At 39.4% G+C, this 21428-nt stretch overlaps 1 protein-coding gene and 2 non-coding genes across 3 annotated transcripts; all 3 read left to right on the forward strand.

Annotated features, from left to right (window-relative positions):
* Positions 1-1002: 1002 nt before the first annotated feature.
* Positions 1003-5269, forward strand: LOC109052863 (60S ribosomal protein L3). The gene is made up of 9 exons (XM_042720349.1): positions 1003-1188; positions 1952-2144; positions 2365-2533; positions 2865-3000; positions 3674-3860; positions 4084-4244; positions 4334-4435; positions 4525-4740; positions 5146-5269. The coding sequence occupies exons 1-9, from the start codon at positions 1018-1020 to the stop codon at positions 5188-5190; spliced, it is 1380 nt and encodes a 459-aa protein (XP_042576283.1). The 5' UTR covers positions 1003-1017; the 3' UTR covers positions 5191-5269.
* LOC122136941 lies at positions 3923-4018 on the forward strand. Its single transcript, XR_006154427.1, has one exon. It is a non-coding gene; the product is annotated as a small nucleolar RNA U83B (small nucleolar RNA).
* On the forward strand, positions 4934-5066 carry LOC122136939. Its single transcript, XR_006154425.1, has one exon. It is a non-coding gene; the product is annotated as a small nucleolar RNA SNORA54 (small nucleolar RNA).
* Positions 5270-21428: the final 16159 nt, after the last annotated feature.

Here is a 21428-nt window from a genome sequence, read left to right on the forward strand (position 1 = left end):
ATGAACACATGACTCCTAACTTTATCTGATTGAGCTACAGGCATCAGAAAAGAGAGACATGACTAACCAACTAGACAGAAAGAGGAGGCCCTGTTGAAAAAAACAGCAAATGCTGGTTCGGTATGTTTTGAAGCTGGGATACTGCTTTAAGCTGGTCCTTTGCTGGTTTATGATGGTCCTTTGCTGGTTTATGATGGTCCTTTGCTGGTTTATAATGGTCCTTAGCTGATCATGTGCTGGTCTTAAGCTGCTCAGACCAGTTTAGGACCAGCATAAACCAGCAAAGGACCAGCATCCCAGCTTCAAAACATACCTAAACCAGCCATACATACATATATATATATATATATATATTATAGTTATATATTATTATATTTATCTTATATATATATATTTTTTTTTTTTTTTTTTTTTTTTTTCTCAACGGGGGCAGCCCACATTTTACCTTTTATATGCACAGTAACACACACACTCACACCCCCTGGCCCTCACACACACTGATGCCTTGATGCTATGATGCACACACTCATATTCATCAAAACAATCAGTAAGTACACATACACACATATACATATACTCAGATTCACCCACTTCAACCAACAAAAAGGATCAAACTAGTTTTTTTTTCCACATTCTTATTGCATTGTTCATTCAGTTTGTGTTCTTCTCAAAATCTTAAACACTAGTTCAACTATAGCGCACAAACTCTACTTATTAACCTATGGTTAAAATATGAGGATTTTTATGTTCAGTCCTGGTGTCCATTATAGTGGACATGACAAAAATCTAATAAAAAATGAGCTGGCACAAATCTTGTTTTTTAGCCTCATTTCAAATATCAAGTGGATAAAAATAAATGTGCTCAGTGAAAATAATTCAGGTCTTAAGGGGTTTTGAGATTACTTCCTTAGTTGCATATAAACAAGGATTGTACACATGTATTTCACATTAATCTTGAAACAGAATAAATATTCACGACGCAAGCGGAGAATATCATATTTAATATACTTCATCTACATGTGGAGTACAGTGCATTACTGGCCCATAGAGGGCGACGCCACTGGAGGATCGTATGATGAACGTACGAGAGACGTATGCAGTGACGCACACGCGTCGAACGCGCGTCTTGCCTTAAAAGGAAGCACCGCCTCTCTGTCGCTCTCTCTCAAGCGGACCGGGGACACAATGGTGAGTGATCGACTCTTCCACACAATCCATCCTAAATCAAAGTCATCCATCTGATTTCAAACACATCCTTCTCTGAATGTTGCACACAGAAGGTAAACGAATGTTTTGCAGTGATTATGGATGGTAACTGTAGTGCCTGGGTGTTCTGCACATGGTGTGCATTTGAGCGAAGGGGGAAAATGGCAGCACCCTGTTCTGCTTCAAACTCGTAACACCGATAGTCCAAGATACTTAAATAGGTTTTAGAAATCACAAGGATGAAAGTGAGGTAGCATAAACTATTCTGACTGCCATATGGTCCTTTTCTGGGTTTCTTTTATTCTCATTGTGGAAGAGGTTTTCTGCGCTAATTTTTAGGGCCTATCAAGTGAAACGTCGATGTAAATTTTAGTCACTAGATAGAGGAACAGTCAGTATTTTGTTATGCTGTCTGGCATTTCCAGGTGGCGACCCATTTAATGTAAATTAAGATTTTGTTAATCTACTGATTCGATTTAACTCGTGCAAGAAAACATTTTTACGTGCTATTAAGGAGATTTTAGGAATTAAGTCTAACGGCTTAATTTTTTTTGCGACCCTTTTTTTTTGTTCATCTAAGATCACGGTTTTGTTAGAAAATGCAATATTAAGTTTATCTAGTTTAAGTTACAAAGACATGGAAGTTTACAGGATAGAGTGTAAAGACAGCAAGTTTTTAGTCCACAATTAATGATGCATTGTTGCAGAAATACAATAGATTAAATCAGAATTCTCTCTTTTGTAGTCTCACCGTAAATTTTCGGCCCCACGCCACGGCTCTCTGGGATTCCTGCCCCGCAAGAGGTGCAAACGCCATCGTGGCAAGGTGAAGAGTTTCCCTAAAGATGATACCAGTAAACCTGTTCACCTGACTGCTTTCCTTGGCTACAAGGCTGGCATGACCCACATTGTCCGTGAGGTCGACAGACCCGGCTCAAGTAAGTGGAAGCATACAGATTTTGTTGCATGTTACGTGAAATCTATTTTGCTGTTAGGGTGTCTGCCAGTGATGAGATCCTCGACGGGCGGACATATTTGGGCCTTGAACCCATGCTGAATGTCGAGTTCTGAGCACCATTTAATAACTCCTAAAACCCTGTTTCTAAACTGGCATGCTGGTTTGCAGTTAAATTAACTTGTGCTTTTTGTGCTCATCAGAGGTCAATAAAAAGGAGGTGGTTGAAGCAGTGACCGTTGTGGAGACTCCTCCCATGATTGTAGTGGGTGTTGTTGGATACGTCATGACCCCTCGTGGCCTGCGCTCTTTCAAGACCATCTTTGCTGAGCACATTAGTGATGAGTGCAAGCGTCGCTTCTATAAGAACTGGTAAGGCTCAGTTTTGGTAGCTTCTGATTGCTGTTTAGTCTGGAGCTGATGGTTGCTGGCCAGAATAAACATTTGTCATGTTTTTCTGAGCCAGTCTAATGTTTCTGTGTGGTGCAGCTCCGCTCAGGTGCCTAGTGCCCTGATGAGCTCCGGGCTCCTCTGGCTGGTGGAAAGGGCTCCGTAGAAACCGTGCCATGAGCCCAAGTGACCTAGTGCTGTTGATGCCCACCCTTTACCATGAGGGATGGGCAAGCAGCCATGCCCAGGCTCCTTCCACTGGCCCGCTGGGCTATGAAGGAACTGTGCCAACTTTTCTTTGTGCCACGTTCAGGTACAAGTCCAAGAAGAAGGCCTTTACCAAGTACTGTAAGAGGTGGCAAGATGAAGAGGGCAAGAAGCAGCTGGAGAAAGACTTCGCCTCCATGAAGAAGTACTGCCAGATCATTCGCATCATTGCCCACACGCAGGTGAGCTTAAAAGCTGCGGCACAAAGTAATGCTGTGAGCTTTAGTGGCCACTTTGACGCTTATTGAAAAGGCTGGGAGATTATGGCCAAAATCACTTTTCATTTAAAATATCACTCTACTGGTCACATACCACTAAATCCATTCCACATGTATGTTACAAGAACGCGATTACATTTGAAGTGAACTTATATTTTGCCAATTTTTTTTTTTTCTCCCAAGTATCTTGTTTTACAACACTACATTCAATGAAGGTAAAATGGTAAAAAAACAATAAAAGCTCATTTAAATGGAACCGAAAAATTTCTAATGTGCCCAACCCTACTTATGAAGATCCGTATACTGTAATGTTGAATTTTGATACTGCCAACCTTTAAATAAAGTTCACCGTAATGAACTGTGCTGAGCATTGAGTATTGTGCAGTTTTCCCTACCACTTTTTTTTTTTTTTAAGTAGTTTAATGATTTTAATGGAACTGGAACCAGAAAATTTCTAACGATTCCCAACCCTACTCTTTGCCAGTTTAATGAATCAGATTTTTCAAAGATGTTGTGCAACAGAAGTTGTGTACTCTATAATTTGTTAAATCTTGGTTGTATGACGTGCTATTTGTGTACACTAGAAATGCACATTTTCTTTTAAATAGAGCTTTACCAACCATCCCGCTTTCTGTAGATGCGCCTGCTGCCCTTGAGACAGAAGAAGTCTCACTTGATGGAGATTCAGCTGAACGGAGGCTCCATCGCTGATAAGGTTGACTGGGCCAGAGAGAAGCTTGAGCAGCCCATTCCCATCGCTAATGTCTTTGGTCAGGATGAGATGATTGACGTTATCGGTGTTACCAAAGGTCATGGATACAAGGGTAAGTGGATGGCTTTTTGTTCAACATTTGTCTGTTCCTGTGAGTTTCGATTTGATAACCATTGTGCACAATGATGAAAGACATGGATTAATCGCGTCAGGCATGGCGCCCGAAACGCATGAGGAAACTTCCCATGCTGCCTTCCTTCTGACAGCACACTTGGTGCATCTTAAGCCAATGAGCTTCCAAGAACACTTTCTAATCAAAGAAATTGTTTTTGTAGGTGTGACAAGCCGCTGGCACACAAAAAAGCTGCCCCGTAAGACCCATCGTGGTCTGCGTAAGGTGGCCTGTATTGGAGCCTGGCATCCTGCCCGTGTGGCTTTCTCTGTGGCTCGTGCTGGTCAGAAGGGTTACCACCACCGCACTGAGATCAACAAGAAGGTGAGGCCTCAGAATTAGACCCAAGCTTTCCTGTAGGATGTTACGTTGTCTTCCACTTGAGTCTTGTTTCTCATGATGTTTTGTTTTAGATCTACAAGATTGGTGCCGGCTATCACACCAAGGATGGAAAAGTAGTAAAGAACAATGCCGCTACTGAATATGATCTGTCCAACAAGAGCATCAACCCCCTGGTGAGTGTGCAGATTTCTGCCTTATGGGGTTTTCAGTTCCTTAAGTTTGTGTAGTCTAAGTTTTTAAACCCACTTTTTTTCCGCGTTAGGGTGGCTTTGTACACTATGGTGAGGTGACCAACGACTTCCTGATGCTGAAAGGCTGTGTGGTTGGAACCAAGAAGAGGGTTTTGACCCTACGCAAATCTCTTCTGGTCCAGACCAGCCGCCGTGCCCAGGAGAAGATCGACCTCAAGTTCATCGACACCACCTCCAAGTTTGGTCATGGACGTTTCCAGACCATCGAGGAAAAGAAGAGCTTCATGGTGAGTGCATGCCTGCAGTGGTTACTCGGCACTTTATCCCTGCTATGACCTGAGCACCCAGAATCAGACTGGGCCCTAAGATCTCAGTCTGAATTGGACTGTGCCCGAGTGTCCGGAGGCATTGGTGGATTCTGCACTTTTCATTTTACATGCACACCTAACTGCCTCTATGCCCATGGTCCTCTGCAGGTCAGTGCACTGTTCGAAACCTGTTTCAGTCTCAATCTGAGATTTGGGTTCCATTCCAGTGCAAGATAAAAGCTCAGTGAGGCAGGGGAGTGGTGCCTCTCTTGTGCTTTCTCCCTGTTCACTCTCTGATGACATTTTATACCAGTTATACATTATGTACCTTTGTTAAAATCGGAGTTAAATCGGCTGGTAACCAATATTTTCTTCTTTCAACAGGGGCCCCTCAAGAAAGACCGCCTTGCCAAGGAGGAGTTGTCATAATCGTACTCTGCTCTGTCTGGTGTTGTCATGCAATACTGCAGAGTTGTTTAATAAAAATCACCTTTGTGACATGTCCATCCCCACTGTGTTGGTTTTTAATGTAAGATTTTTAGGGTTCCACAAGTAGAGCTGCTTGTTCTTTAGGGCTGTAAATAAATCGATGAATTAATGCCGTAATTAACTTATTTAAAAGATAGGTATTGTATAATTTGTACCCCACTAAATAAATTTAGTAACGTGTACTCAATATAAAAATAGCCCTGGGTTTAAAGGGTTTTTATACATTACTGCCAGGACTTGAAGTCCATTAACTGTGCTACCTAATTCATGACTAATCCTGGAGCATGCATGTGGGTAAAAGAAGGCCTTTTTGTTGGGGTGTTTTGACTAACTTTCAGGTTGTTGTGCAACTTTAGGTTGTCAACAACTGTTCACACTATCTAAATGTTATGCTGAAACCAAATCATACAAATACAAGTCACTTAATCTTGGATGTAGGACTTAACCCCAAATGTACGGTGGCTGAGAGAGCTCAATGTGCTACAAATTAGGGAAAACAACTTTCTCAGTTTGACAACGTGTGTGCTGCAAATGCTCAACACAACCAAAGAAACATGATGCAAATAAAAATTATTTGGTTGTATTGTGAGCATTTGCAGCACTTGCTGTCAAACTGATGTTTTCTTGATTTTGCTGGTGTCTTTTCTATTTGCATGTGTCTTCTGAAGTTGCAGCGCCTTGAGCTCTCGGCCACCATACAAATGGCTTTTGCGAAGAAATGTGGTCTAACTTTATTTTCCATGTACGACCTCTGTGAAAGGTTGCTCCAGAAAAGCAATGCTGCAGAAAGCAGATCAATGGCAGCTTTGTGGATCCCCCGACTCAGCGAAACTCCTGGCCTTCAGGTGCTTGGTCGATAATGAATGCTGTATATACCTTAATTAGTACTGTATGTTCACAAGGCTCCTCTGGAGGACAAAAGTTGATTCAGAACATGGTTGGGAAAATTCACACTAATCTCGTCTTAATCAAAACACTTGTATTATATGCCACTTTTTATTCCATAATTCTCCATATTTGACAAGCATTTGTCTCAAAGTGTGTCTATAATCTGCTAAATTACTTAAAGAGCTCAAATTAGTTCTCAGTCTGACAGCAGCTTCATTGTAATGAGGGATGATGGGACTGATGAGGGCGGTGTCAGTTCTACCATTCCCTGTCATGTTCATCTGTCCAAACGCAACACCCCACAGCACTCGTGCCCAGATGTCCATACCAAAGAAACAGCTGGCTCTCCCCACTCCCTCCCCATCCCACCATTACATCATAGTTAGAAGAGGGCTGCCAAGGGCTTTCATTGCAACCTCGCATCCTCTGCCTGTTCTCCTTGTGTTAATTTTGCTGTAGCAATCTCAACAATGGTTAAGCTTGCAATGCCTCTAGGTTTTGTCCTTGAGAAACGGAGCATCCTTCTGAGCGTTGGGGGCGTCAAGTTCGGATTGAGGCTTTTGTTTACGACAGTCCGAAGGGAGCTCACCTAATTAAGACTCTTTGTCCTCACTGACTCATTGCAAAACTGCTTCCCCCATCATTTCACAGCGTAATAAGAACCCTGGAAGCTCTTCACACACTGTTTAGGCTTTACTTCCTCCTCGCATGGTAGATATTCTGCTCACTTGGCAAGAATCGCTTCGCCTCTCACCCACCACCCTTCCAGCAATATTCATAAGGTTTTATCAGAGATGGCACGTTCATTTTTAAAGAACTTAGACCTTAGAGTGTTGTCCTCACTTTTTTTGTCACTGCTTGTCTTTTTGTGCTTTTTCAAAGTGCAATTCTTACTTGGATTTGAACAGACCACTTCAACCCAGATTCACAGAAAGACAGAGGGGGAAAAAGACTTTGGATTATAAAACGCATGAATCCTAGAATCGGCCTAGATTTCTCTCAGAAAAAAGGCAAGGGGAAAATTTTTGGGCTGATTAGCATACTAGTCTAAGCACATTGAATTTGCAGTGTTGATTGGTCTATAAGTCGTGGCACAAAAATACTATTAAAAATTAATTCGGTAAAAATATATGCTAATAAAAACTTTATATTGTTAAAGCAGTGAATGACAACTGTGTGGTCTCCCATTGATTTAAATCATGGACAGTTGTGGTTAATATACACAACAAAAGAAAATGTAATACCTTTATCTCCAAAAACATTTTTGGTCTTTGATTTTATAATTGAATTATATTAATAATCTTCATTGCAGCCTCATTTCCCACCAAATCTTTTTCATGAATTGGAATGTGTAAAGAATTGTGAGTGACTGGAAGACACAAAGGATACGCTTGATGCATCCTTCAAAATACAATGAGGGTTGCCTTCCAAAGATCCTTAATTCGGGACGGTCTTCGATGAAGGTTGATGATGTGGCAGCTAAGGTATGTAGTTACTTGGAACGTGGTTCTGTGGTTTCCATTAGCAAAAATAGCTGATTTCAAAGATAGTCCTTTTTTTCCATTAGGAGCGATCCCTACTGGCTCAAAGAACTTTTAATGGGTTCTATGTTTCACTCCTGATTACAATTCCTACAAAATAGTGTTATATTTGTAGATTAAACTACATTATAATAACTGAATTAAAGGGATAGTTCACCCAAAAATTTTAATTCTGTCAATAATTACTCACCCTCATGTCGCTCCAAACCCAAATTAAACCGAACGCAAATAAAGATATTTTTTTGATGAAATCCGAGAGCTCTCTGACCCTGCATAGACAGCAATGCACCTGAAATGTTCCCAGGCCCAGAAACGTAGCAAGGACAACTGTAAAATACACTCTTAAAAATTAAGGTGCTTAAAAGGTTCTTCACAAGCGATGCCATAGAAGAACCATTTTTGGTTCCACAAAGAACCATTCAGTCAAAGGTTCTTTAAAGAACCATCTCTTTCTTACCTTTTTATAATTTGAAGAACCTTCTGTCAAACATTCTTCTGCTGTTAAAGGTTCTTTATGGAAACATTTAGACCAAAAGGTTCTTCTATGGCATCATGAAGCAACTTTATTTTTAAAAGTATAGTCCATGTGACATCAGTGGTTCAACTATAATTTTACAAAGCTATGAGAATACTTTTTATGCACAAAGAAAACAACACACACAAAAAACACACCTGTTCCGCCATTATAGAGAGTACCATGACGCATGTGCGTGTATTCCTCTGCATGTAAACAAGGCTCAGCGCATCCATACGCCAGCAGCACCACGCCCATGTGCAGAGGTACTCTAGATAATGGTGGAAGACATGATTTGGAGGAGAAGAATTGTTGAACAAAGTTATTTTCATTTTCTTTGTGCACAAAAAGTACTGTATTCTCGTAGCTTCGTAACATTATGTTTGAACAACTGATGTCACATGGATTATTTATCAATGTCCTTCCTACCTTTCTGGGTCATGAACTTGGTTGTGTTGCAGTTTATGGAGAGTTAGAAAGCTCTTGGATTTCATCAAAAATATATTAATTTGTGTCTCATAGATGAACGGGTTTGGAACAACATGAGGGTGAGTAATTAATGACACCATTTTCATTTTTGGGTGAACTATCCCTTTAATGTTTGTTTTAACATACTTCATAGCATATAGATAAAAATGAGGTTGAGTTATTTTTAATAGCATTTTTATTTTTGTGTGAACTTTTTTAAAGAATTAATTTGACCAACTAGAATTTTAGCCAGTCTTATTATGACCAGTATTGAAAAAAAAGAAATTTATATACTTTTTTTTAAAGACTAATTGCAGTTTAGTTAATGTTTAAAATTACATGATATTTCAGTTATTATTTGTTTAATAATATTATTTATTAACAGTTTATCAAGTGATAGAAATTATATTATGTCCGGTTTGTTTTATTATAAACTATATACAGTTTTTTTTATTTTTTTAATTCATGTTATTTGTGTGTACATAATAGAACTATTAACTTAAAACTGATGGAAACCCTATTTTGAGGAAGGACCAGATTTCTTTCTGGTACTATACAGTAAAAGAGAGAAGCGCAGGGATGAAAGGGCCGAAGCAGTATTTCATTGTGGCTGAAGGGCGAGTCTGTGTTGGTCTCCTCTCTGTGCAGTGCACTTATGTAAGGAGCTCTGGCAGGGCATACAGCTATTCCCCACACTGTCCTAACTTCTGCTCTCCACCCCTCCTCCTTTTCCCCTCTCATGTTATAACTATGCTTCATTACATTGTTTATGCTCTTTAAATATCCTGGTTACACTCAGCACACTCAATGATAACATTGCTGTGTATGATTCATGCACAATAATATGCTATAGCTTGTTTTTTAATATTAAAATTATGAATATATAAATATATATTTAAAAATGTTTGTCCTTGGTTATGTTGTGTTACATGTCAGGAGGATATAATGCCCAAATGCACTTCTAATATAGGTCTATGTCTGCTAGTAGTGTTATAAAGTGTACTGATGTTTTATAAAGGACAAGAGCATCTGTCCAACATAAAGAAAACATGCTCTCGACTTTTTATTAGAAGAATTATAAATAGGCTATATATATATATATATATATATATATATATATATATATATACATATTTCTTTATTATTTGGTTGTATCGTGTACTATTTTTGGTCTTCATTATGTTAATACATAAAGAAAAAATGGAGGAAAAACTTAAAATGTAAAGAAATATTTGCAATAATATTCAAATATATGTTTTCGTTGTCCAAGGCAGCCATTTCTATATTTATTTTATTTTGTTTTATTTTTTATTTATCCTTTATGGACTGCACTGAAACCCCACAGTATGAATAGAGCATATCTTCAACCGTCTTATGTTGCCATGTGGGATTGCAGAATATAATTGACTTGCATTGGTTTTATTTTCTGAAGAGAGATGCGGTAGAGACGGTGGACAGTCCTTGACTGCAGCCCTGATGCACAAGTGCTGCACTGTGAAATCAGTATTCTGAGCTGGTTCCTATGGACACAGCTGCATTCTAAAAGCCAGCAACAGCATCAGCAGACTCCTGAGCAGAAGACAGGCCCACCCAACTCTCACCTTACCACTAGAGGGCGAGTGGCGGAGCGGTGCATCCCACGGTCTGTCTGCATCTGCAGAGGGACACGGGGAAACGGGAGGTCGTCGCGCTGAGCAATGCGTGATATCATACAGCTAATAATTAGCCACGGGCTGCTCATCTGCTCCATTTATGTGAGTGAGAGCGCTTAATTTGTTGGTGTTGTGTCATAATTTACATTCATTAGATTGTCAAAGTGTCTTTTATCACTTGAGTAACACCACATGGGTTAATTTATTTAACTATTAACAAAACTCTAGATAAAACAGTCAAACAGAAGAGGCTTGACTATGATTTTGAGTATGATTTTGTATTAATATATAAAATATAAGTAGGCTATATAGGCCTATACTCATATAACTATGTGTGTGGTATAGTAGATATGCAAGATATACTGTTATGAAGTTTATAAATCTTTAATAATAATATATATATATATATTTATGGACAATCCCATCTTTAGAACAGAAAAAGGCACTTTCAAAACTGTGACAACAAAGATGGAAAAGTAATTCATGTAGGCTATTTAAAAATTGTATTTCCATCTCTCTTCCAAAAGTTTTGGAAGTCTAAAATAACTGTCCCCATATGTAAAAGTAATTGGTGTCTGGATTTAAAGTCACACCAGAGGTGTTCAGCTGGGACTAGGACTTGGTTTTCTGAAGACCAGTCGAGTTCTTCCACTCTGACTGAATCAATCCTTTATTTCTGAACCTCGCCTTATACACAGAGGCATAGAAAAGTTTCCTCTCCAAACTGTTGCTATAAAATTAGAAGCAAGCAATTCCCCAGAATATCATATGCTTAAACGTTAAGATTTGTTCTCATAGAAAAAACTAAAGTAGTCAAACTTGTTCATTAGAAGGGGGTGTCCCAATACATTTGGCAATATAGTGTATATTATACGGCTTAAAATGTAATCTGGTCCAATGAAAAAAATATTCAAGACAAACTAAAATATTTTGTCAATAAAATAAAAAAACTGACAGCTTTTTTTTTTTTTTAAATAAATGAATTTTATAGTTTAACAATAAACACATTGCAACCAAGGCCCTTTGCATCATCATTCATAATTCAAAGGAATTGTAGTTGTGGCTATATACCATGCCAGTAGAACAGTGTTTTACAAAATATCCAAGGTACTTAAAAAAAACCTCTACACGCCTTTATTTTGTGGAAAAGATTGATTAAAATTAGAGAACAGCAATTATTGTAGCACAAAGAAAGACTACAACTAAAATTTTTGAAGGTTACTGCAGTCAAAAATGACTAGGAAGTGCACAGGCCCCTGCTCTGAAAGACTTCAGCACATCTGCAGCCACAGGACATCACTGCAGCTTCTCACACTGTACAGATCTTGGCCCACTCCTCTTCCACTCTCTTCCACAGTTAGGGTGTAGTGGGTTTCTTAGCCATAACTTTGTCGCCAAGGGTTTTCCATAAATGTTTGATCGGGTTTAGATCAGGACTCTGGGCCGGCCATTTCATTATTTTAATGTATTCAGCTTCAAGGAACTGCTTTACATGTTTTTCTGTGTGACAGGGGGCATTGTCCTGCATTAAATGTGCTGGCAGATTTGGGTGATGAACGCAGGGAAGAAACTGCATGTTGCTGCAGGAGGTTCTGATAGACATCTGCATTCACTCTACCTTAATGTATCTGTATAAGAAGCCCAACTCCTGCTGCACAAAACATCCCCCAAACCATGACATTTCCTCCTCCACCTTTCACTGAATGCTTTACGCACTTGGGGTTCAGTCTTTCCCCAGTTTGATGACGAACATAATGTATGTTTCCCATTGGGCCCAAATAAATTAAACTTGCTTTCATCACTGAAAAGAACTTTGGACCTTTTGAGTCTTTCTGCTGATGAGAGGGAGTGGGCTCTCAGGCCTACATCGAGACACTGTATGCCAAGAAATATCCTTACCCTGTTCAGCGCTGAACTGGTGAGCAATTCCAGCTGCAGTGTTGAACCTACTGACATTGTAAAGATATTTTAGAAATCTCAGATTTGGAATGACCAACTTTTCTTGCTATGGCTGCTATTGACCTTCCTGTAGACAACCTGCTGTTGCAAAGTCAGTGATAACTTGAAAGCTAGGCTGCCAGTTAAATAGGGGATGTCATATAATTAAGGAAATTAGAACCAAATGCCAGATTAACACCAATAACTGGGAGGTATCTGAAAATGATAAATCATCAGTGTTCTTTTTCAAAAATCTCCGTAATATTTTACTTCATATTATCTTTATGCATATCTCCATAGAACTTTAACAAAGCGTAAATTACAGTTCAAGGCAGTATACCACTCTTTTTCCTGTTTCAGTATTTGAGTCTCATTTGAAGAGACTCAGCTGAGCTCAGATCCCAGCTGAGCATCACAAGCTTGAGATACCCTCAAAAAACAGACACAGCACAGCTCTGTGTCGTGTCTCCTCCCTGACCGTTTGAAAGGATGATAGAGATACACTGAATTTTAGGCTTGTTGGACAGTTGGCTTTGTGGTCTGGGCTTATGTAAGTGTGGTCAGGGGCTGGAGACACAAAGGCAGCAGCTGTGGGATTGTGCCTTTAGTATTCCCAGCCAGAAGGGGACAGCATATTCCTCGGGTCTCTGAGAAACCAACCACACACACAGTCTCTCTCTTTTGTGCTCACTCTCCACTCTGATCACACAGCACTGCAGAGAGACACACAAGGCACGTTTGATCACCACAACAGGAGAGAAAGAGAGAGAGAAAGGAAACAGATATGCGTGGATAGACATACAGAGTGATGGGGGATGAGAATGGAGAGAGAGAGAGAGAAGAGACAGAGTGAGGTGTCAAATGGAGAGGTAGCAGGAAAGAGAAGGCTGGAGATAGGTAGACAGACACTGACAGGTACACAGCAAGGGGCTAATACCTAACATCATGTCTCACAGCAAGATGCAGATATTGACACTCCGGGTAAGAAAAAGAGAGAGAGACGGATAGAAAAAAAAGAGATCTAATGCAAAGACAATATTTGAAGATTCAAACCTCATTTCAGTGATTTTATTGATGGAGGTCACCAGGTCACTGTTGTTTCTTGCTGGAGTGCTGCATAACTGGCCATAGGTTTTGATAACCAAAAAGGAAATTTACCGCTGATAAAAATAAGATTTATTGCTGCAAATATTAAACGGGTCATATGACGTTACTAAAAAGAACATTATCTTGTGTATTTGGGGTAATGCAATGTGTTTATGCAGTTTAAGGTTAAAAAAACACATTATTTTCCACATAATCTACATTATTGTTGCTCCTTTATGCCCTGCCTTTCTGAAACTCGATTTTTACAAAATAAAACTTCATTTACAGCGATATCGTTGACTTGATTGCAAATTATTGCACAGATACTATTTCAACTGAACTGAGATGATGACATCACTGATTTCAATGATGAACCGCCTTTAACTGTAATTTTGCATTATTGACACGGTTTTCCTAATTAATGTTGTTCAGTTGCTTTGACGCAATATTTTTTGTTTAAAGCGCTATATAAATAAAGGTGACTTGACTTGACAAAGCTCATCGTTCTGAAAAGGGAGGTGTACGCTGATTGGCCAGCTATCCAGTGCGTTGTGATTGGCTGAATGCCTCAAGCGTGTGACGGAAATGTTATGCCCCTTAACATACTGTGATGCTGTGTCCCAGTGCGACGAGACAAAACCAATAAAACCCATTACAAACGAGCCATTTGTTGCATCCAGTGGGGACATAATTACTGATTTTAATGACTTATACTGTCTTTTTACGTGTTGCGTATTGCACCGCGTAAACATAAAACCATGTCTGCATTTGTGATCAGAGAAACAGCAAACAACAAGCTCTACTCTACACTGCTCAAAACTTGCGTTTGAATCATCAGTGGCAAATTCTTTAAATATAAAACATGTACTTACAGGCTGTGAGTCAGAAGTGCCCGACTGTCCTTGAAAAATTAGAACTGCCCCACTTTATAGAACAGCCTTTGAGCACAGACCCATTTTTGGCTACTCTGCAGGTTCAGGAAACAGTCCTCCATAAAATGTGTCACACAGCGCCGCACTGCGGGCTTAAGTGAGGAACAGCCTGTGGACTTGAGAACGGCGCGGCCGGCGGATTCGATGAAGGAGCGGCAACCACATGTGATGACCCCAGGCTGGAGTCCACTTCGTCCACGGTGAAAGCCGATCCGCCGATCCACAGTGCGAAGTTGATGTATTTCCTCAGTAACTTGCATGGATCAGCTCAAGGCATGACGAAGCAGATGTCGTCCTCTTTTGGAAGGCCAAACAAATTAATTTCGCTTTCACAACCAAACACACAGCATCTCCACAACATGGCGGCATGGCAGCAACAGTACTACAGCGAGAATAAAAGTTATGCCTCTCTTTGCGTGAACATTTGGGCAGTGTTATGCAAATCTTCCCACACAGTGATGTAGACATGCGGGGACGTGTTTAAACGAGGCGAAAAATTTAAATCGCATCATATGACCCCTTTAACATTTAACAGAAAAAAAAGAATTGTATATATACTGTAGCAGTGAATAATGCAATGTAAAGTTACAGCTCAAAATACCCCACAGATCATTTATTATATCATTTTTAAAATGCCTATTTTGAGTGGAAGCAGAAACACATTGTTTTCCGTGCCTGTCTCTTTAAATGCAAATGAGCTGCTGCTCCCCGCCCCCTTTTCCAGAATCGCTTGGACCAGCTAAAAACATCTGTTTTGGTTCTGATTATCATGTTTATAGCGCTGAAATCATGCGTTTTAAAACATATTAGTTTAAGCTTCTGATACAGGGTTGTCTGAGTGCACACATCTAAAGCACATGGACAGTAAGCGGCTGTCACAGCATGTGAGTACTAAACTAAGTTCTTATTCACACACAAGTTTACGTCAAAAACACACGATTACAAAAAAGTCGGTTATGTCTGTGAAGTTTTTAGATCTGTGTGTCAGCAGCACTATACAGTAAATAAATCAATAAATGCACTGCTCTGTTGTCTCCTCTGAGGATGGGTCTCTAAATAGCGTTCTGTGCTCATCTGTGCTGCGATGTTTTGCTCAAACTTTCACCATGGCATTAGAACTGCTACACCGTTGTTGCATGCAGAATCAAAATGAAGGCACCGTGGGTGGAGTGTTTGGGATTTTGGGTATTTAGTGTTGTTATTATATCCCTTTGCCACATCACCAAGGGAGCAAAATCAGACACGCTCCTTTTCTCAGACTCTTGCAGAAAAAGGCTTACCAAAACAAAGTTACTGGGTTAATCTTTTTCACGTTTCCTTGGTTGGTAGATGCACCGGGGACCTGATTATAGCACTTAAAACCTGTAAAAGTCAGATTTTCATGGTATGTCACCTTTAAAGGGTAGTCTGGCCAAAAATAACAATTCTGCCATCCTTTTACTCACCCTCCTGTCGTTCCAAGCAGTTTTGTTTCCCACTGACTAACATTCTATTTTTTTTGTCTATACAATGGAAGTCAATGGGAACCAAAACTGTTTCTAACATTCTTCAAAACATCTTTTGTGTTCAACAGAAAAAAACTCATACAGGTTTGGGACAACATGACGATGAGGAAAAGATGACAATTTAAATTTTTGGATGAAGTGCTCCTTTCAGAGCCATCCAAAAACTGGAAAAACTTCATAATATAATGAAATATGTGCAATTTACTTGGAAATGTTTTTCCATTCAAAGGGTGGACCATACATGAATTAGAAAATGATCAATGAGAACGAACAGCTTCTGGTCACTTAGTTGATGTAGTTCGCTGTAAGTGTGAACAGAGCTTCAGGCGGTATAGAGGGAAAAAAAGACACACTTTAGATATGGAATATCTCTACTTTTTATTACTCTTTTTAAGGGCTGACAGTTTTTGCCTCCCAGCCACAGAAGGGGATCGTTGGAGAGGGAAATGTAGGTCTCGCTGTATGCCTTCAGCCACATCGCCAATGTCCACACACATACACACTGACATCCCTGCAAACCCTGCACTCAAATCACCGCCTCCATCTCTGCATTACTGCATTCTGAATAAAGGATAGGGTCTCATTTTCTTTAGCCTCTTGTTTGGTATACATATTTGAATTGTGTACAATCCCAAAGGAAATGAAAATCATAAAGGAGACGTGTTTGAAAAAGTGCATTGAATGTGCATAAAAAAGTGCATTTGAATAATTTTTCCTCCTTGTTAAAAAAAACAAAACAACAACAACAACAACAAAAAAAAAAACACAATACAAAAATAAGTATACTTTTGAAAAATCCATAAAAGGCCAGTAACCAAAAATACTGAGCTCCCCTCTAATGTCTCCTTTTCCTAGACAGCAATACATTTAAAAATATATTGTATATTTAGCTTAAGTCTAATATTTCTTAATTATTTCTCATCATATTCTTTTATTATTTATGATAATTTTTTTTTTATGAGTTTGTCATATTTATTGTGTCACCAGTTTCTTGTTTCATTTGCATTAAGGAATTTTAGGGGGAAAAAATCTGAGACAAAAATTATTCTTCAAACTTTTACTGTGGGATTTACAGGAAGTTCTATTGTTTGTCTAATGTCACTAAAATATAACTCACATAAAATGTAATGGATATTAATTCAGTAGTTCTCAAACTTTTTGATTCCAATGGCCCTAATTGTCCACAACCATATTCAATGGCCCCATGACCTTTACAGTTGTTTGTAATTTATTAGATAAGATAAGAAAAAAAAATTCTAAATTTCTACCCAACATGACCTTTACAGTTGTTTGTAATTTATTAGATAAGATAAGAAAAAAAAATTCTAAATTTCTACCCAAATCAATTTCTTGTTGATTTGAATGTAAGAACTTTGTTATAATAATGTTAATATTAATATTCGTATAAAAGGGCTTCATCCCCTCCCTAGCCCCACCCCCAGTTCTGCTATCTCACATCTGCATTTACAAGATCACAAGTGAATTTTGCTACAGGAATATCATGAAAGGAGTAGCAAAAGTCAAAGCGCTAAGATCTGAACTTGATCTGCAAGATCTGAAAAGTTGTAAGTGCAGACTTGAGGTTGTACAGGGAAATTGAAGTAAAGTGCAAAAGTAAATATGTTGTACATTTGTGTTTCATTTTGTTTATGTGAATGTAATTTTACACATTTGTAACTCTTAATCTCCATGACCTTAGCACACGTGTGGTTTTGTTTACAATTTTTGGTTCACTTGCAAAAAGGGCAGTGTGAAAGCGAACCGCACCAAACAAAAAAATCAACATTGTATTTGGTCCGGACCAAAGCAAGTGAACTAGCGGACTTTCCTTGTGTGAATACACCCTTAGTCTAGCGCAGTATACGTAGCTATAGTGTTTTTTTTAAAGAATAGAATAGAATAGAGTAGAAAAGGTAAGTGCTAGTATTAGTTGGTCAAGTGCTAAAGGTGATGGTCCTTGTCCAATGCAAGCAGCTACCGTCGGATCATCTGGTTGGAATGAAAAGTAGAGTTGAGTGTCATCAGCATAGCAGTGATAAGAAAAGCCATGCTTCTGAATGACAGATCCTAATGACGTCATGTAGATGGAGAAGAGAAGTGGTCCAAGAATTGAGCCTTGAGGAATCCCAGTAGCAAGAAGTTGTGACTTAGAAGCCTCACCCCTCCAAGAGACCTTGAAGGACCTACCTAGAGGTAGCACTTGAACCACAGGAGTGCGGTTCCAGAGATGCCCATCTTTCTGAGGGTGGACAGGAGAATCTGGTGGTTCACTGTGCCAGAAGCAGCAAACAGATCCAGCAAGATCAGTACTGAGGATTTGGAAGCTGTTCTTGCCAGTCGCAGGGCTTCAGTAACAGAGAGCAGGGCAGTCTCAGTTGAGTGGCTGCTTTTGAAGCCAGATTGGTTGCTGTCCAGGAGGTTGTTCTGTACAAGAAACAGAGAGTTGGTTGAACACAACTCTCTCAAGTGTCTTTGCAATGAATGGAAGAAGGGATATCGGTCTGTAGTTTTCTAAAAGTGCTGGATTTTGAGAGGGTTTCTTAAGCAGTGAGCTTACCTGAGCCTGCTTAAATGCTGTGGGAAATGTACAAGTGTGAAGAGAGGTGTTGATAATGTGAGTAAGTGAAGGTATGACTGAAGAAGAAATGGCCTGAAGGAGGTGAGTGGGGTTAGGATAAAGTGGACAAGTAGTAAGATGATTGGAAAGGATGAGTTTGGAAATGTTCATCTCCGAGAGTGGAGAGAAGGAGGAGAGAGAGTGTGTATTAGTCGTTATGAAGTTATCATCAGTCTGTGGTGTGGGGAATTGGTCACTGATGGTTCTTGTCTTATTTGAGAAGAAAACTGCAAAGTCATCAGCTGTAAGAAGTTGATAAAAAGTGTGTGAGAGTCAGAACAGTTGTTAATTTTGTTGTGATAGTATGTTGTTTTCCAACTTCAAATTATGTACCCAAAGGAAAACTTTGACAACATTTGTTTTAACTAAAAAGAAACATTTCTGTTTGTTTATTTCACTTCAATTTTATTGCTGCAGTTCAAAATGGGATTTTCAAACAGACATACTGACCAACACTTTCATGAAAACCTGTCATAATGTTGTATGCACCTGGCAAATTCAATTTTGTATTACAGTCTAATCTAGTCCACCTTAATTAAATGTAGACAGGTATGCACTGCTGTGCTACTACAGGTATTTTGAACAATGCAACTTGAACTTGTAAGAAAAAAGTTGTGCAGGGTCAGACCCTTTTGCAATTGGGGCATTTGAAAGTAAATTACTGTTAAATTTAAAATAAATAAAAAATAGTCTTACCTCTGATTTAAACGTGGACGGGGCTTTCCTGATAACTTTCCACGATGCCACCATCTTTATTTTACTAACTTACTGCATGCAGAAGGTGACCCAGCTGACCTCACCAGAAAAAAATTCAGCACCACCATCCAGTGGGCTGTAATGGAATTTATCTTATTATTCTACCAAATAGTATAATAAATGATCGATACTTAGCGTCCGTGTATCGATACAGTATTGCCGTGGAAAATATTGCGATACTATGCTGTATCGATTTTTTTCCCCCACCCCTAAAAGTCATGCAGTCCGTGACTAACAGATCGTTAACACCTGGTGTTTGTGGTAATATAGGCGAGTTACATTGGGCAGGACATCCAAATGCTCGCCTATCATTCATCTACCTCAAATATGGCTTATCCTCTGAAAAGTATTAGCAACTTTACATGGCCAGTCAATCTAATGTTAACCCAGGAATTACAAATATGTCTAGCGAAATGTCTACTTTCAAATGAACCAATTCAAATGGAAAACAAATATTCTCAGATTATGTAATCCGTGTGAAACGTGCACACAGGTGCATCAATACTGTGGAGATGACGAGTCAGTGTTGCCGACTTCATCTCTTAAACCAAAAACAAAGAAAGCTAGTTTATCAATGAATTATTAAAATGTTAATGCAGCCTCCTTACTGTTTTTTCCTGACTCATTCATAATCATTACTTCTGCCGGTGCGTTGTGGCAAGCTTTATGTGTGCGCTTGAACGCTTAGGCTATGAAGGCAATTAAAGGCTGGGTATTATGATTTAAATGGTCTATTAATAAATGTGTGATTAGTCGACTAATGCTTCAAATGAACAACTACTAGTCGACCAGAAAATTTGTTATTAAATGTTTGATTAGTAGAATGAATATTAATATGACAAGTTATCATGTTTAAATCAACAAGCAACAAGGAGTGTTGCTAATGTTTTACCTGGTTGCAAACTAAAATCTGTCTAAAAACACAAAAGCACAGAGAAATCTGAGCAGACGCAGCAAACATGCCGCTTCAGTATGTACTGCTATCTCATAGTCTGTGAGACAGCGGCTCATTTAGAGGAAACTAAAGAGTGAGCTTGTTCATTCATCAGCCAGTAATCTTGATCTCGGGAACAAAGAGGCTATTACCTGATGATTGATTTGTCTGTTTAAATCTGTTGATTTTTTCCCCTTTTTCCACAATATTGTAATGAGGAGAGAGGGAGCTGGGGGGGGGGGGTTGAATTTGATTTGCCGGATGAGAAGAATGGGAAAGTTGATGTGAGAGACGTCGGAATGTGATGAAGGAGAAAAAGGACAGAGCGAGTGATGAATGTGCAACGGAGAGGAGGATAGATGTAAAAGAGAACGAGAGGAAAAGAAAGGGGCAAGAGCGATAGATGGGGGAGGGGGTGTAGTATGCAAGTACATGATTCACAGAGGGAGGGAAAAATGAGAGATTGTGCAGGGGAGGCAAATTAAGGACAAGCATGTTGGCCCAACAAGATGGAAGGAGATGGATGAGGGAATACATGGAGTGGGAGAATGAGGGAAGCATTTTAATTCAGAGAACTGAAAAAGGCATAAAACACAGCTTGCGTGTGATTGTAATTTCGCACTCTCTCTGCCTCCTTAGTCGAGGGAAGACTCGCAAAATGGCTGTCGCTTATAGACGGCGGATCAGATTTCGGCATATTTTAAGAAGGCATGAATCCAACATGTATAGCAGCAAAAAAAATTATCTGCCTGAGAAAATTCATTCCTCACAGGAAAGCTTGTTGTCTAGATTGACATATTCTCTTATTGAGCATGAATTCATGCTTATATGAACTAATTCTGAAAGTAAAACTCAAGCCCTCTGCGGCTCTCTGAAGCTATTCTGTCCTACGTGTAAATCCGAACCTGTTATGCGAAGGTCTTCGGAAATGAAAGTGATGCTTTAAGCATGCTAGAACGCTTGAGTAGGTCACATGTTTTATTACAAACCTGTGTTCTGTTTCTCTGGAACATGGCACACTTTCCCGTCACATCCTTTTTCCCTCCATTTTTCTGGGTCCGCTCCATCAGAGCAGAGCAAAACATGCCGAATCATTCACACTCATTATTAGCGGAACAGATACATTACATACTTAAGAGACCATTTCCCACATATAGATGATGAGCCTGGAACAGATGAGTAATTACGTGGCCTGTTACTTCACTTCCCTACTGTTACTTACTCACGTCTGACTCATTTGGAAAGCCTCGTGCTCGCTCACAACACGGCCTGCTTTCCTGCTGGTTTGAATGGCGCTCGAGACTTCGTCAGGTGCGTGAGGGTTTGCAAACACAGAGAAGCATCGAG

Source organism: Cyprinus carpio, chromosome B3 (assembly GCF_018340385.1).
Source record: "Cyprinus carpio isolate SPL01 chromosome B3, ASM1834038v1, whole genome shotgun sequence".
Taxonomy (NCBI): Eukaryota; Metazoa; Chordata; class Actinopteri; order Cypriniformes; family Cyprinidae; genus Cyprinus; species Cyprinus carpio.

Coding starts and splice junctions, on each gene's coding strand:
- LOC109052863 (XM_042720349.1), top strand. CDS start 1,018: ATGTGGAGTACAGTGCATTACTGGCCCATAGAGGGCGACGCCACTGGA. Junction 2,534..2,864: donor CGTCGCTTCTATAAGAACTG/GTAAGGCTCAGT, acceptor TGCCACGTTCAG/GTACAAGTCCAAGAAGAAGG. Junction 3,001..3,673: donor GCATCATTGCCCACACGCAG/GTGAGCTTAAAA, acceptor CGCTTTCTGTAG/ATGCGCCTGCTGCCCTTGAG.